This window comes from Pleurodeles waltl, chromosome 3_2, assembly GCF_031143425.1.
Source record: "Pleurodeles waltl isolate 20211129_DDA chromosome 3_2, aPleWal1.hap1.20221129, whole genome shotgun sequence".
Lineage (NCBI taxonomy): Eukaryota > Metazoa > Chordata > Amphibia > Caudata > Salamandridae > Pleurodeles > Pleurodeles waltl.
In genome coordinates, this window is record NC_090441.1 from 103,026,525 (window position 1) to 103,040,353 (window position 13,829).

Consider the following 13,829-nt stretch of genomic DNA (forward strand, 5'->3'; position numbering starts at 1 on the left):
TTCTTCTAAATGTCCTAAAGTCAAATACAGGTTTGGGGGCACCATTCTGAAATTGCTGTTTTCGTATCTCAACAACCGTCCCTAACAAATCAAACTTAAGGACACCCTATTTAACAATGCCCTTGTCAAACATGGTGTGGTTCAGAGCTTCATTCTAGCTCCTGTGCTCTTCACCCTTCTCCCTTAACCTTGATCCTTCATTATTCCAATATTGCATGTCACCTATATGCAGATGACACCCAGTTTTCACTAATATCTCTTTTCTACAAAATATACTTCATCTAAATCAAGCGTTAAAAATTACAAACTTGAGTCTCAACCAACCACTTAAAACGAATTCCACTTAAGACAGACTTCCTTCTCATCTCTTCTCCATTCAATTCTCCCTCAAAACGGACTTAGCTGCCTATAGTCACTCAATTCTACTCAAAAAATTATTGAAAGCACCAAATCTTTTAGAATCACTCTAGGCAAACATCTGAACATGATTGCTTATATTAACTCAACTACAAAAGGTGTTTTATACCAACTCAGACTACTCAAACAAATCAAGCCTTTTTCCGTCTGAAGACCAACATTCAAAATGTGGGCATTACAAGCATATGTAATATCTAGACCTGACTATGGAAATGCAGTGCTAACTGGCACACCAAAGTCCTAACTTGCTCCACATAAGCCAGGCTAGTCTTGCAGCAGGTTGATTTCATCACACCGCTCATTTTATCACCCTCATGTCGCTCCCTATTGATGCATCTAAAAGTTAGCCTGTATCATTACCCACACAAGCGCCTCACTATGGGACCTCCAAATACCTGACCTAGAAACTCATTATTTCGGGAGGTACCTGCTTCCTGCGACGTTCAAACTTGCTGCTCCAATAATCGCCTAGATTCAAGAAAGAGAGATCCTGCTCTTGCTCCTTCACAGGACGTGCTCCCAGGATCTGGAATTCTCTACCAGCAGAGATACAGAGAAACCCTTCCTCGCTGTCCTTCAACAAGAGTATGAAATCGCTTTTGTTCAAAAGATACCTAATGCATTGACTAGACATGATTGTGGAATGAGAAAAGCTATGGAGTTTCCTCCATAGCAATGAGTTTTCTGTCTCCTTCTTTCCCTCCTACATATTGACATTTTTGGAATTTCAGATCTGTCCTATCCTGAACAACTGTTGTTTTTTGCATCCGTGGAGGGTTTTCCTCACCTGATATACCATATTTAGCTATCTTTCATGTAGCCTGTTTTGATTGCTTGTTTACTCTGTATAGCACTCTGATACCCCGGGCCATGTATGCCCTTTATAAAACTCTTGATAATAAAGTAATAGATATTAAGAACAGTATTATGCTTAGATCTAAAGAGACATTTCCATCAATTGACATGGACACCAGACTGTCGGCAGATATGTCAGAATTGATAAATCACTTCAATGTTGAGGTTTTATTCCAATAATCAGTTTTCCCTACCATGTGCAACAGTGTGCTACCATTAGAAACCAGCAAGATCAGTGCTAGTAGCTGGTCTGGTTTAACACTGATGTTGATGAGATAAAACATTTCTGTCTCAGGTAATAACTCCTGCCCGGAATCACCAGGTGGAATTCTGCACTGTATTCTCTATTTCGAGGGCTTAGTGCACACATTTGCCACTTGCTTCATGTAGGTGGCATATGTGTGCAGGGGGGCTGATGGGAGGCAGGGGAGGGTGTTAGAAGAGTAGGGGAGAGAAGGGGAATAAGTCTCATGGCAGAGGAAGCATTGCATGCTCCAGTTTTCTGTAGAAGGTGGATGGCTGGGCTATGGTGCAAGATCTGCCGGGAGTTGCAGCCCAAGCCTTTAGCTGTTTTATGAGATGATTGTTCCAGGCAGTAAAGTTGAGTCCAGCTTTTCCAGAAACACCAGGCACATCATGGCCATTCAGAAGGGGTTGCCATACAGGAATTCTGCTCCAACATGACTTGTACTTGGAGACATATTTGTTTATTTCAAGGAAAACATGAATTTGTTTTTGCAGTTTTTGATTTTGAATATGCGCATATCTCCCAGCCATATTTACCATCAGACCCCCATCTGCTCATGAATTTTCTTTATTTGAACTGTGTGTTTGCTGCGGAACAAATGATATTTTACCAGCGCCAGAAGGAAAGACAACGTGTGCAGATTTTTCACAGCCACGCTGGTCTGACTTTCATCCTTCATTTAATGCCTGGATGGTTTTGTTATTGGAGCTGTGCATCATTCATTATTAAAATGAACCTAGAGAAAAGCTTGTCTGCATTCTGTTTACAGCAAATTGTTTTCCACTCATGCCTGTTGTATGTATAACTCATAGCACGGAGCTCATTTATCAAACACTGCTCAGCTCAGTGAACACCTCCAGAGCAGTGGTGCCTGGCGGGGTTTGAAATTGGGTGGGGGGTTTGGGGGGGGGGGCGGGGGGGATAGGACCAATTAACGAACTTATGTGAGCAAGTGTTCCGAGCAAGCTGAATGCGTTAAAGGAGCAGAGAAGGGTTATAGAAGGAGGATCTCTCCCTCCCGAAAACATTTTTTCAAATTAGTGTCAAATGGTGCATTTTCCAGCACCATTTTGGTACCAAATTTCCCTGGTTTACGATGCTGACACCAACACGTATTCAGAAGCGCCCACACTTTGCTTTGTGTTTGGAGCAAAAACCTTCAAAGGGAAGTGGGTTTCTTATTTTCACTATCACAAATCCACACTTAAAAGGATCAGCCCTCCTTTTGTTGAGTTGCGTCCTGCCTTTCAGGAGGTTAAGACCCGAATGGAAATGCAATGGAGGGGAAACAAGGTCACTCAGCTTGTCGTCACTTCACAAGTGCTTTGGAGACATTATGATGTGGTCAAAGTTTTCCATCTGTATGAGGAATTACACAGCGAATCATTTGTACAGCAGTTATTTATTTCTCAATATGTTCTATAGTGTTACTCACGCCAATATACGGTGTCAGAGTACTTTACATCATAATATTATATAATGATTCCTATGGGTGTGTACGTCAACGTACAGTAAATGTTACATGAACAATAAGGGTTACAAGGAGTAGGAGCCACATATCATCCACGCTAATGGGCAGTTATGAGTACTTAATCTGGAGAAAGACAAAATCAGGATTTAAAATGTAATACAGTGGTTGCTTGTTGGAACTAATATAAAAGACTTTTGGCCTGATTTAAATCTTGGCGGACAGCCTGCTTCTCATCCAGAGGTGCCACAAGCCAAATTTAGAAAATCCACTGGCCCAGCAGACATTTCTAGCGTTGGCAGAAACCGATCTCATGGTGTCATGAACATGACCCAACATCACAGGGTCATGTGTTTTGTGCTTGTAACCGCAGCCTCATGACTGTTAAAAGTAACTATGTAAACATGAACTTTTCCCCACCACCATTGTCACAAATATGGTATCGGTATGAAAAGCTAAGCACATTTTTGATTCTCACGCATATTTCTGCACATCTTTTATATAATTGTCCATTTGGAAAATTAACTTTTTGTTTCACTACAGGGAAGATTTCTTAACTACACACTCACCTGTGAAGCACACTTACTCCTGCCTTTTGCGTGAGTGCTTTTACGTGCATTTTAGGCAGGTAAATGTCGTGCATTGTGGATTGCCAATCTCATGTCAGAAGCCCTTTCCAACCTTAAAGACAGTTCTTTAGACATTCCGGGCCTGATTCTTACCTTGGCGGTCGGCGGAGAGGCGGCTGTCGGACCGCGAACAGACCGGCGGTCCAAAAAATGGCATTCTGACCGCGGCGGTCACCGCCGCGATCGACCGCCACTTCCCCACTCCGACCGCCACGGCGGTCATGACCGACGGGCTGGAGTTCGCACACTCCGGCCCGTCGGTCGACCCAAGACCGCCAACCGTATCATGACCCTGCTTACCGCCGCGGTTTTTGGCGGTCGGGAACCGCCATGCGAACCATGGCGGTAGGCACTATCGGGGCCAGGGAATTCCTTCCCTGGCACTGATAGGGGTCTCCCCCACCCCCCACTGCCCCCCACAAGTCCTCCCTCCACACCCTCCACCCCCCTGCCACCCCCCAGAGGTGGTACAAACCCCCTGCCCCCCCCACCCCGACATGCACATACACACACCCCGACATGCACGCACCCCCAACATGCACATATGCACACCCCCTACACACACACATACACAACGGGGGCACATACCCGCACACATACATGCCGACATGCGCACCCGCCGAACTACACACATTGCCCAAAGGCACAGCAGCACCCCCCGCCCGCATGCACGCACTCACACACCCCCTCTACACACCCCCATGCACGCACACATCACACAACACCCCCCCACCCCCTCCCCTCACGGACGATCAACTTACCTTGTGCGTTGGTCCTCCGGGAGGCGACGGGAGCCATAGGGACGTGACCGCCAACAGAAGACCGCCAACAGAAGACCGCCACACAGAAATGTGGGTCGTAATTCTGGGGGCGGTGTTCTGCTGGCGTGGTGGTGGAGGTTGACCAGTCTCCACTTTCCTGCCGACCGCCAGTGTGGCTGCTGGCGGTATTCCGGCGGAACGCTCCCAGCGGTCGGAATACGCGCAGCGGCATACCGCCGCGGTCGGCGGTCTTTACCGCAGCGGTAACTCGGCGGTCTTGCGAAAAGACCGCCAAGGTCAGAATCAGGCCCTCCGTCAGACTAATGAACATTCTGCAATAGTAATCTCTATTTGTGGGCATAAATGTCGTTAGAACATGGTTCTGGAAAAAAATCGATATTTGCACTTCCAGATGACTTTTTCACACACCTAAGTTCAACAAGGCCCAATAGAGGAAACCTCAATGATATCTTCTACTCAAGGAACAATTCGAGAACCCTATTGCTAACCCAGGAGGTGTCAAAAATATTGGATTATTTACTTAGGAATTTTGTATAGCGTGGCAGATGGTCTTATGCTGTACGGCTCACAGAAAGAATTGCGAAAGGTGTATGTTACGCATATCGGTTCCAGGGGATGCAGTGGTTCTGTGCGCTATAATATGCTAAACCCACCATTTTTGGAGTTTTTCGCCTAGTTTGGGGAAACCATCATTATAAGTGAATAACAGAAAATGTGGGTTCACTCGTCATTGCCTGCTCTAGGTTCCAGATTTTCTTGAAGGTGTATCTGACTTTGTTGCGCGCAAAAGAGGTAACAAAGAATAATACTTCAGTAATATATAAGTTACCCCTTTCTATACTCTTAATCGTGGTATACCTATTTAGATGTGTTTGTGGGTAGGGTTTTAAACCAATGAATTGCAGTTTCAAACTGCACTACATAGTATTGCAGGAATTTCAGCAGTATCTGGTGGTCCACTGTATCATCGGAGGCCAACAGATCAAAGTGGATTATGCCTTTTTAGGTTGGCCCAGGTCTATTCCATGGGAGGGCCAAGTAGATAGGGACTCACTCTGTTGCTCATATGAGTCTAATGCCTGAATGACAAGCATAGAGTAGGCCTTTAGATTCCACATGTGATAGTTTGATAACCCTCCTCTCTGTGCCACCAGTATTCAAAGAGATCTCATCTCTGGCGGTGGTGCATCTTTTAGCACATCTGGGTCACTGCCCTGTGAGTGGGGCATTGAGCAGTTTCCAAGTGAACAACTAAATTACTTCTTTAGCACAAATCGTTTTGCATGATTCAACTAGCAGGTTACTGTAGTTGTTTAAGATTCCATTGCTGTTTGCATTGGTTGAGTCATGCTTCTGGGTTGAAGTGTGTTTGTGGTAATATGTAGTTCATGGATATTTAAGGCTGGAGTGCTGCTTTCATCCCTCTTCTATTTTTTGAGCCGTAGGTCAATCACTGTCAGTCTTGATAGTGAAGATGTGGCACAAAACTGTGTTGATATAAAACTGTGCTAATGCAGTACTGGTTTATGTTAAAATTAAAAAGGAGTTGGATGAAACAAACTCCGCGTTCACTGGCTTGAAGGTAGACCACTGATCTTTTCCCATGGAGGAACCCATAAAATAGTTTTTCAAGCCCAGAGGAATCCCTACATGTAAACGTTTTCAGTCCTGAAAAGGTTGATGGCGGGAACACATTTTAATTACTGTTAAAATATTGTCAAGAAAATTTATTTGTAAGGAGATGCTATATATCCACAAAATAGCTAACTACCATGACATACACTCAGTGCTCCTTGTGAATTCACTCCTAAAATTGCTTCATTATTGGTGGGATCCATGGCATTTTACAGTTTATGCATGACTGAATTGTATGCCCAATCCTCCCTCTTAAATGAAAAAAGTAACCCAGTTGAAGAATCTGGTAGCATAGAGATCAAAATAAGACTAGAAACGTGGAAATGTCTGGGAAGCAGCCAGTTGGCTAAGGGAGTTCTTAGAACATGGCCTGCAGAAACGGATGGAAGAACCTTCGCTGCACTGCTCTTTTTTCTGCCAGAGTCACAGGGCTTGCCTTTTTATCGCTATCAGTGAGGCTCCTCCAAAATAATAGGAAATTAACACAGGCATAATACAAATAATGATAACACCAAGTTTAAACTGAACAAAACAAAAACAGACAAGTTGGTAGGGCATGAAGATTACCCCAGTAATATCAATTGCCAGACAAAACATCCTGCAATATTTTGAGGGCTGTTTGGAATTCTTTGCTGTAGTTTAAGAAATTCTATCATTTCTCAATAAACCCTTGACAGTGGAGCTGAGAACCTTTGGTCCATGGAATCCAGATCAGTGTTCCCTGTACTGCACAGTACCACTCATTCCTTTACTAAGATCTGTGGACATCTAGATGACACGGTAAGATCCAATGTGATATTTTCAGTAAGAGGACAATTACAGTTTTCCATGCCTGTTAGTAGCCATCTTCTACTGATCACTTGAGCAACTTTCACTTTCTATTAACCTATGAGTAAGTTGAGGGTGGAGAGCGTTTTTGGATGGAGATTCTATTCAGTCTGGGGTGCTCGTGTGGTGAAACCAATCCACCTTACTTTAGGGCGTAAAGGTTACACTCCTGGCTCTGACAAGCTATATTGTTTTTGTTTTTAAACAGAAGAAAACTCCCTACTCACACTAGGTGCCAGGCTGCATCTTGGAGAGATGCCCGTTCACCAGCAGCTCTACTGGTTGAGTGGGATCACCCAGAGCTCTTTCTTGTGAGCAGTGTTTGGGGGGAAAAAGTTGTTACAATTGTATTGAGTGGATGAGTTATATAGCTTCACTAACTGTACCTTGTTGCTCACCCAAGATTAAAAGAACTTGAAAACGGGGTGTAAACTGGATTGAATTAAGGCAGCCACTTCTTGTTACCTATGGTCAGACCTTGACCATCTTTCCCGAGGTCAAAGTAGGACCATGAGTAAGGTAAGGGAGGTGCTTTAGTTTACCCTAACCACCTCTTCAAGTCCTTTTAACCCCCCGTATTCTGTGTTTGTTATGTCAGGTAACTAACACTGATGCTGCTCAAAAATGTCCTCTTGCTCCCTCAGTACTAATGCAGCATTTCGAATGACTTAAGGAGAAAACCCCTTTTTATTATAATAAAACTTAATGCTCTGTCTGAACCATGTAACAGGAAAGGCATACGAAGAACCTCCATGCCACAGTAATTGAGTAGGACTATCTCAGTACAAAATGATCAGTTCGTTGTCAGCCTCATCTGCTTAAAAGAAATGACTGGTTCTGCGAGGTGCTGTTAGCTGAAGCAAAATACAGGCACTTTACAGTGAGTGGCAAATAAATGTCAATAGACATTGATTTACTTTTTTAGGGTGCAACCAGGCTGTGGCACCAGATAATGTACAGCAGCATACACTGGGCTCATTGTGTGTCAGTCTCTTTACAATATCGTTTTAAATAGAAAAGAAACAGAAATAAATAAATCAATCTAACCAAATTTAGTGAACCCAAATTTACACGTACAAAATAATCTTGTCTTTATGAAAGAAAGACAATTTTGGCGCATCCTGCTAGATTCTCAAGCTGCAGGTAAGGTTGTTTGCGTCTACAGAGAATATGCCTACCAGTGTGAAAATGCAGAGAAATATTTGCATTATTTGGGTGGGGAAACAAGACCAAAAACGTGAGCACTTTTTACAAAGCAGGTACCTTATATGGGAGAGAAATAAGCCAGGCATAAAATACATGACTGAATAATGGAAGCACAATGCTGTGACTACCAATATAAGCCACCACCTGTCTACAACCCCAAGAAAGACATTCACTCATATCAGAGTGCATGTAAAGCCTGCAGAAGTACTGGAATGTGGTTTATTCAATTACTGACCTAGGTCAGAAGGAATAACATGGTCAGTTTGTTCAAGAGCATTGGTGTGGTGCCTGCATGGCTATTTCAGGCCCCTTCATGATTTGATAAACTAATACTGAATGTTTGTATTTATGAGAGCTATCAGCAACTGGATGATTTCAAATTTCTAATTCCAAATTGTACTTTTTTGTAGACTCACAGGTAATGGACAGAACTAGCGCAAATGACAAAACAGAATTTCAGAAAGACCACCTTGATGGTAATGTCGATCTTTTGGAAGACCATCAACACGGTGAGGTTCAGGGTGATGTGATGTTGCCCCCTCCTACGATGGATGCAGATTCAACAAGTCCACAAGGAGAACACGAAGATATTATAAGACAAACATCTTTTTCAAGACAAGAATCCCATCAGACTCCTAATGTCCCAGCAGAGGAGGATCATAATAAAGGCACAACTCACAAGATCGAATTAGAAACACAGCAAGACCTCCCTCTGCAGAGCGACAAACATACAGATTCTGATAGACAACATGAGTCTTCTGTTAACTGCAATGGCTCCTCTGATGACACAGCTAATGGTAATCAAATTGAGAAGGATGGTGTTGAAAATTTGGACAATGCAATCAACAACCAGAACAGTAATGCCAGTAGTCATGCAAGGAAGGATGATGCTAAACATGTGATTACGGATCGTAGAAATGCAGATGATTATGGTGGAGTCTATGATAAAGAAGGTGAGGCTAAAATTAATAAAATAGTGGTGGTCATGGATCTATGTGACGATGATGAAAACTGTTCTGAAAGTTATCCAGGTTCCAACTACCATTTATAATGTGATAGCAATGAGTTGAGTCATTTAGCAGAATATTTGTGCTCAAGCAGAGAAAATACTATATTAAACTGCAAATGGGAAAAAACTCCCAGTATGGCCATATACACATAGTTATTCATTTGTTAATTATATTTTTTCTTCCTTTCTCTTCACGTACCATTTTCCTGTGGACCTCCAAAATAAAATAACACAAATAACTATGGGCCATATGTATCACGCATTTTGGCTGTCGCAAACAGTCCAATCAGGCCGGTTGCGACAGCAAAAATGAATTTTGGTATGTCTGAATTCCAAGTATCGATTTGGTAACATGTTACTGAATCTCAATTTGGAGTTGCACATACATGTGGATTCGGTATTAGGACGGGGCGGGTGTCAAGGGCATCTGTGGTATGGTACGGTGAGAGGAAGAACAGACCATCCAAAGAAGCTCCTCAAACAGGTTTGTATTCCAAAAAAAGTAAGTTTCATTGTTTGGGATCCACAGCAGGCACACACGTCCAGTATGGAGGAAACCAGGACGACACGTGCCAACCGAAGAACTCCAGAACCTTAAGCAACGTTCTATGATGATGAAACAAAGCATAACAGTTCAGAGAAAGAAAAAATACACATACAAATGTAAATAAAAAATACACATATTACAGCGTCCCTTCGTAATACCGAATCACAGTGTGTAGGAGGTTGGCTCTGTATATACTATTTCAAAGTAAGAAATAGTGTGCACAGAGTCCAAGGGTTCCCCTTAGAGGTAAGATAGTGGCAAAAGTAGATAATTCTAATGCTCTTTTTTGTGGTAGTGTGGTCAAGCAGTAGGCTTATCAGAGGGTAGTGTTAAGCATTTGTTGTACACACACAGGCAATAAATGAGGAACACACACTCAAAGACTTACTCCAGGACAATAGGTTTTTATATTGAAAAATATATTTTCTTAGTTTATTTTAAGAACCACAGGTCTAAGATTTACAGTTAATACTTTAAATGTAAGGTACTTCACTTAGATACTTTAGGAACTTTGAATGAAAACAATATCATGTACAGTCTTTGTAAAAATGGCAATAAGCTATTTTCAAAGTGGACACTGCCAAAATCAACAGTTTCTGGGGGAGGTAAGTAAAGGTTAGATTAGGAGGTAAGTAAAACACTTACAAGTCTCAGTCCTGGGGCAAAGGCAGCCCACCGTTGGGGGTTCAAGGCAACCCCAAAGTTACCACACCAGCAGCTCAGGGCCGGTCAGGTGCAGAGGTCAAAGAGGTGCCCAAAACACATAGGTGCCTATGGAGAACAGGCGTGCTCCGATTCCAGTCTGCCAGCAGGTAAGTACCTGCGTCCTCGGCGGCAGACCAGGGGGGTTTTGTAGAGCACTGGGGGGGACACAAGTAGGCACACAAAACACACCCTCAGCGGCACGGGGGGCCGGGTGCAGTGTGCAAAGCAGGCGTCAGGTTTCAGGTAGGAAATAATGGGGGGACCCAGGGGTCACTCTAGCGGTGCAGGCAGGCACAAGGGGGGCTTCTTGGTACAGCCAACACCTGGACTAGGCAGAGGGTCGCCTGGGGGTCACTTCTGCGTCAAAGTTCGGTTCCTTCATGTCCTGGGGGCTGCGGGTGCAGTGTTGGTTCCAGGCGTTGGGTCCCTTGTTACAGGCAGTTGCGGTCAGGGGGACCCTCTGGATTCTCTCTGCAGGTGTCGCTGTGGGGGTTCAGGGGGGGTCGTCTCTGGTTACTCACAGGCTCGCCGTCGCCGGGGAGTCCTCCCTGAGGTGTTTGTTCTCTTGATCTTGAGCCAGGGGCGTCGGGTACAGAGTGTGAAGTCTCATGCTTCTGGCGGGAAACATGCAGTCTTTGGAAGTTGCTGCTTTGTTGCAAAGAAGTAGCTGGTTTTGAGCAGGGCCGCTGCTCATGGGAGTTTCTTGGTCCCTTAGTCCAGGGCAGTCCTCTGAGGCTTCAGAGGTCGCTGGTCCCTGTCGGATGCGTCGCTGGTTGCAGGTTTTCGTAGTTGGAGACAAGCTTGTAGGGCTGGGGCCAAAGCAGTTGTCGTCTTCCTCCTTCTCTGCAGGCTTGTAGGTCAGCATTCCTTCTTGATTCTTCAGGTTGCAGGAATCTGATTTCCTGGGATCTGAGGAGCCCCTAAATACTGAATTTAGGGGTGTGTTTAGGTCTGGGAAGGCAGCAGCCAATGGCTACTGTCCTTGAGGGTGGCTACACCGGCTTTGTGCCTCCTCCCTGTGGGGAGGGGGGCACATCCCTAATCCTATTGGGGGAATCCTCCAAACTCAAGATGGAGGATTTCTCAAGGCAGGGGTCACCTCAGCTCAGGACACCTTAGCGGCTGTCCTGACTGGTGGGTGACTCCTCCTTGTTTGTCTCATTATCTCCTCCAACCTTGCCGCCAAAAGTGGGGGTCGTGGCCGGAGGGGCGGGCATCTCCACTATCTGGGATGCCCTGGGGCGCTGTAACAAAAGGGGTGAGCCCTTGAGGCTCACCGCCAGGTGTTACAGTTCCTGCAGGGGGAGGTGAAAAGCACCTCCACCCAGTACAGGCTTTGTTCCTGGCCACAGAGTGACAAAGGCACTCTCACCATGTGGCCTGCAACATGTCTGGTGTGTGGCAGGCTGGCAGGAACTGGTCAGCCTACAGTAGAAGTCAGATAGGTATTCAGGGGGCATCTCTAAGATGCCCTCTGGGTGTATGTTACAATAAATTGCACACTGGCATCAGTGTGCATTTATTGTGCTGAGAAGTTTGATACCAAACTTCCCAGTTTTCAGTGTAGCCATTATGGAACTGTGGAGTTTTTGTTTGACAAACCCCCAGACCATATACTCTTATGGCTACCCTGCACTTACAATGTCTAAGGTTTTGCTTAGACACTGTAGACGCATAGTGCTCATGCACTTATGCCCTCACTTGTGGTATAGTGCACCCTGCCTTAGGGCTGTAAGGCCTGCTAGAGGGGTGACTTACCTATGCCACAAGCAGTGTGAGGTTGGCATGGCACTCTGAGGGGAGTGCCATGTCGACTTAGTCATTTTCTCCCCACCAGCACACACAAGCTGTGAGGCAGTGTGCATGTGCTGAGTGATGGGTCCCTAGGGTGGCATAAGACATGCTGCATCCCTTAGAGACCTTCCCTGGCATCAGAGCCCTTGGTACCAGGGGTACCAGTTACAAGGGACTTACCTGAGTGCCAGGGTTGTGCCAGTTGTGGAGACAAAGGTACAGTTTAGGGAAAGAACACTGGTGCTGGAGTCTGGTTAGCAGAGTCCCAGCACACTTTCAAATCATAACTTAGCATCAGCAAAGGCAAAACGTTAGGGGGTAACCATGCCAAGGAGGCATTTCCTTACACAGTGGTTTGTGCGAATGTTTTGTGACCTAAATGCAGTCGCAAAACATCTGCATTTTACCACCTATTTCAAGTAGGTGGCAAACCTTTCGCAAACGAGAAGGGTTCCCTTTGTGAATGGTAGCAAAAACCTTTTTTAAGACCAGGCAGTGGTCCCATAGATTACTGCCCACTCTTCATTTTTCTTTTTTAAACACATTCCATTTTCCTTTTATGAAAATGAGCTGCATTTAAATAATAAAAAAATGAATTGCTTTATTTAATTAAAAGCAGTCATAGACATGGTGGTCTGCTGAGCCCAGCATGCCACCATCCCTGTGATTTTTGTGTTTCCAAAGGGGTCGCAAATTATGGTCTTCCTCATTACCATTAATGAGATAGTTCGACCTGCGACCCATTAGGAAACTCTTAATGAAACTGATGGAGTTTCATAAATTCGAATAGCAATTATCTAATTACGATTCACAGAGAGTCGCAATTAGGCAATCACAATTTGTAATAATGATACATATGACCATAGGTATGTATGTTTTAATTCACTTCTAACATATCACCTTGCGGTCACGTCATAGATTTCAAATTAAGGGGATTCACAGATTTCACCTGTTTATGGTGAATGTTGCTGGAGGTCAATGACATCTATGCTATTAAAGAATGCAGAAGTGAGAAGTGGCTGATTTGTGGAAAAAGGGAAGAACATTAAAAGAAAAGCACTCGGCTGAAATGAGAGATCACCTTCACATTGGCCGTGCAAATAGTTACTCCATTTGTAGCATGTATATAACGTTTGGTACCCTTGACATTCACTTTGGATCTGCGGGTGCCCTTAGAAGTATGTTTTTTGAAAGGGTGTTGATAGTAGATAGGGCTAGATGGGAGATACTAGGTGGGGTGTGTGAAGTTTGGAGACATGGAGTGAGGAACGTGTCTCACCTGTATGGAGCCCACAGGTACGGTGCGATAGCACAAGAGCTCTAGAGGGCAGAATCATGTTGGATAATCCCAGGTGAGGGAAGTAGGATACACATGGTGAAGAAGCATTTATGATTAATAAGTTGACCTGAGGTTGGAGTCCTTGATTGTGCCTTCTTTACCTGTGTGGCAGTGTTGGGGGCCATTCAGATTGCTATTACAGGTGGCTATTACTGATCACATTTTTGCCATGCTCTGCATGTAAAATTTCTGATGGATACAACTACCTGTGGATTCCTCACCTAATGAATACTCCCATGGCGCCAGCATTCAACGGAAATCTTCTTACTAGTCTCTGCACGTCGACGAGGACGTCACTCTAGCCCACGCGACGCCGTCTGACGTCATACAGGCAATAAGAGGTCCTCGACGACGTGCGGACGTCAGTT

General features: G+C 44.6%; 1 protein-coding gene across 1 annotated transcript in view; it reads left to right on the top strand.

Moving 5' to 3' along the window:
* The window catches only part of LOC138286353 (uncharacterized), a 1,286,679-nt gene that overhangs the window by 1,218,266 nt on the left and 54,584 nt on the right, over positions 1-13,829 (top strand). Inside the window, exon 100 of the mRNA XM_069226509.1 lies at positions 8,478-9,020. Coding sequence (XP_069082610.1) covers positions 8,478-9,020 — 543 coding nt within the window. The remainder of the gene's footprint in view (positions 1-8,477; positions 9,021-13,829) is intronic.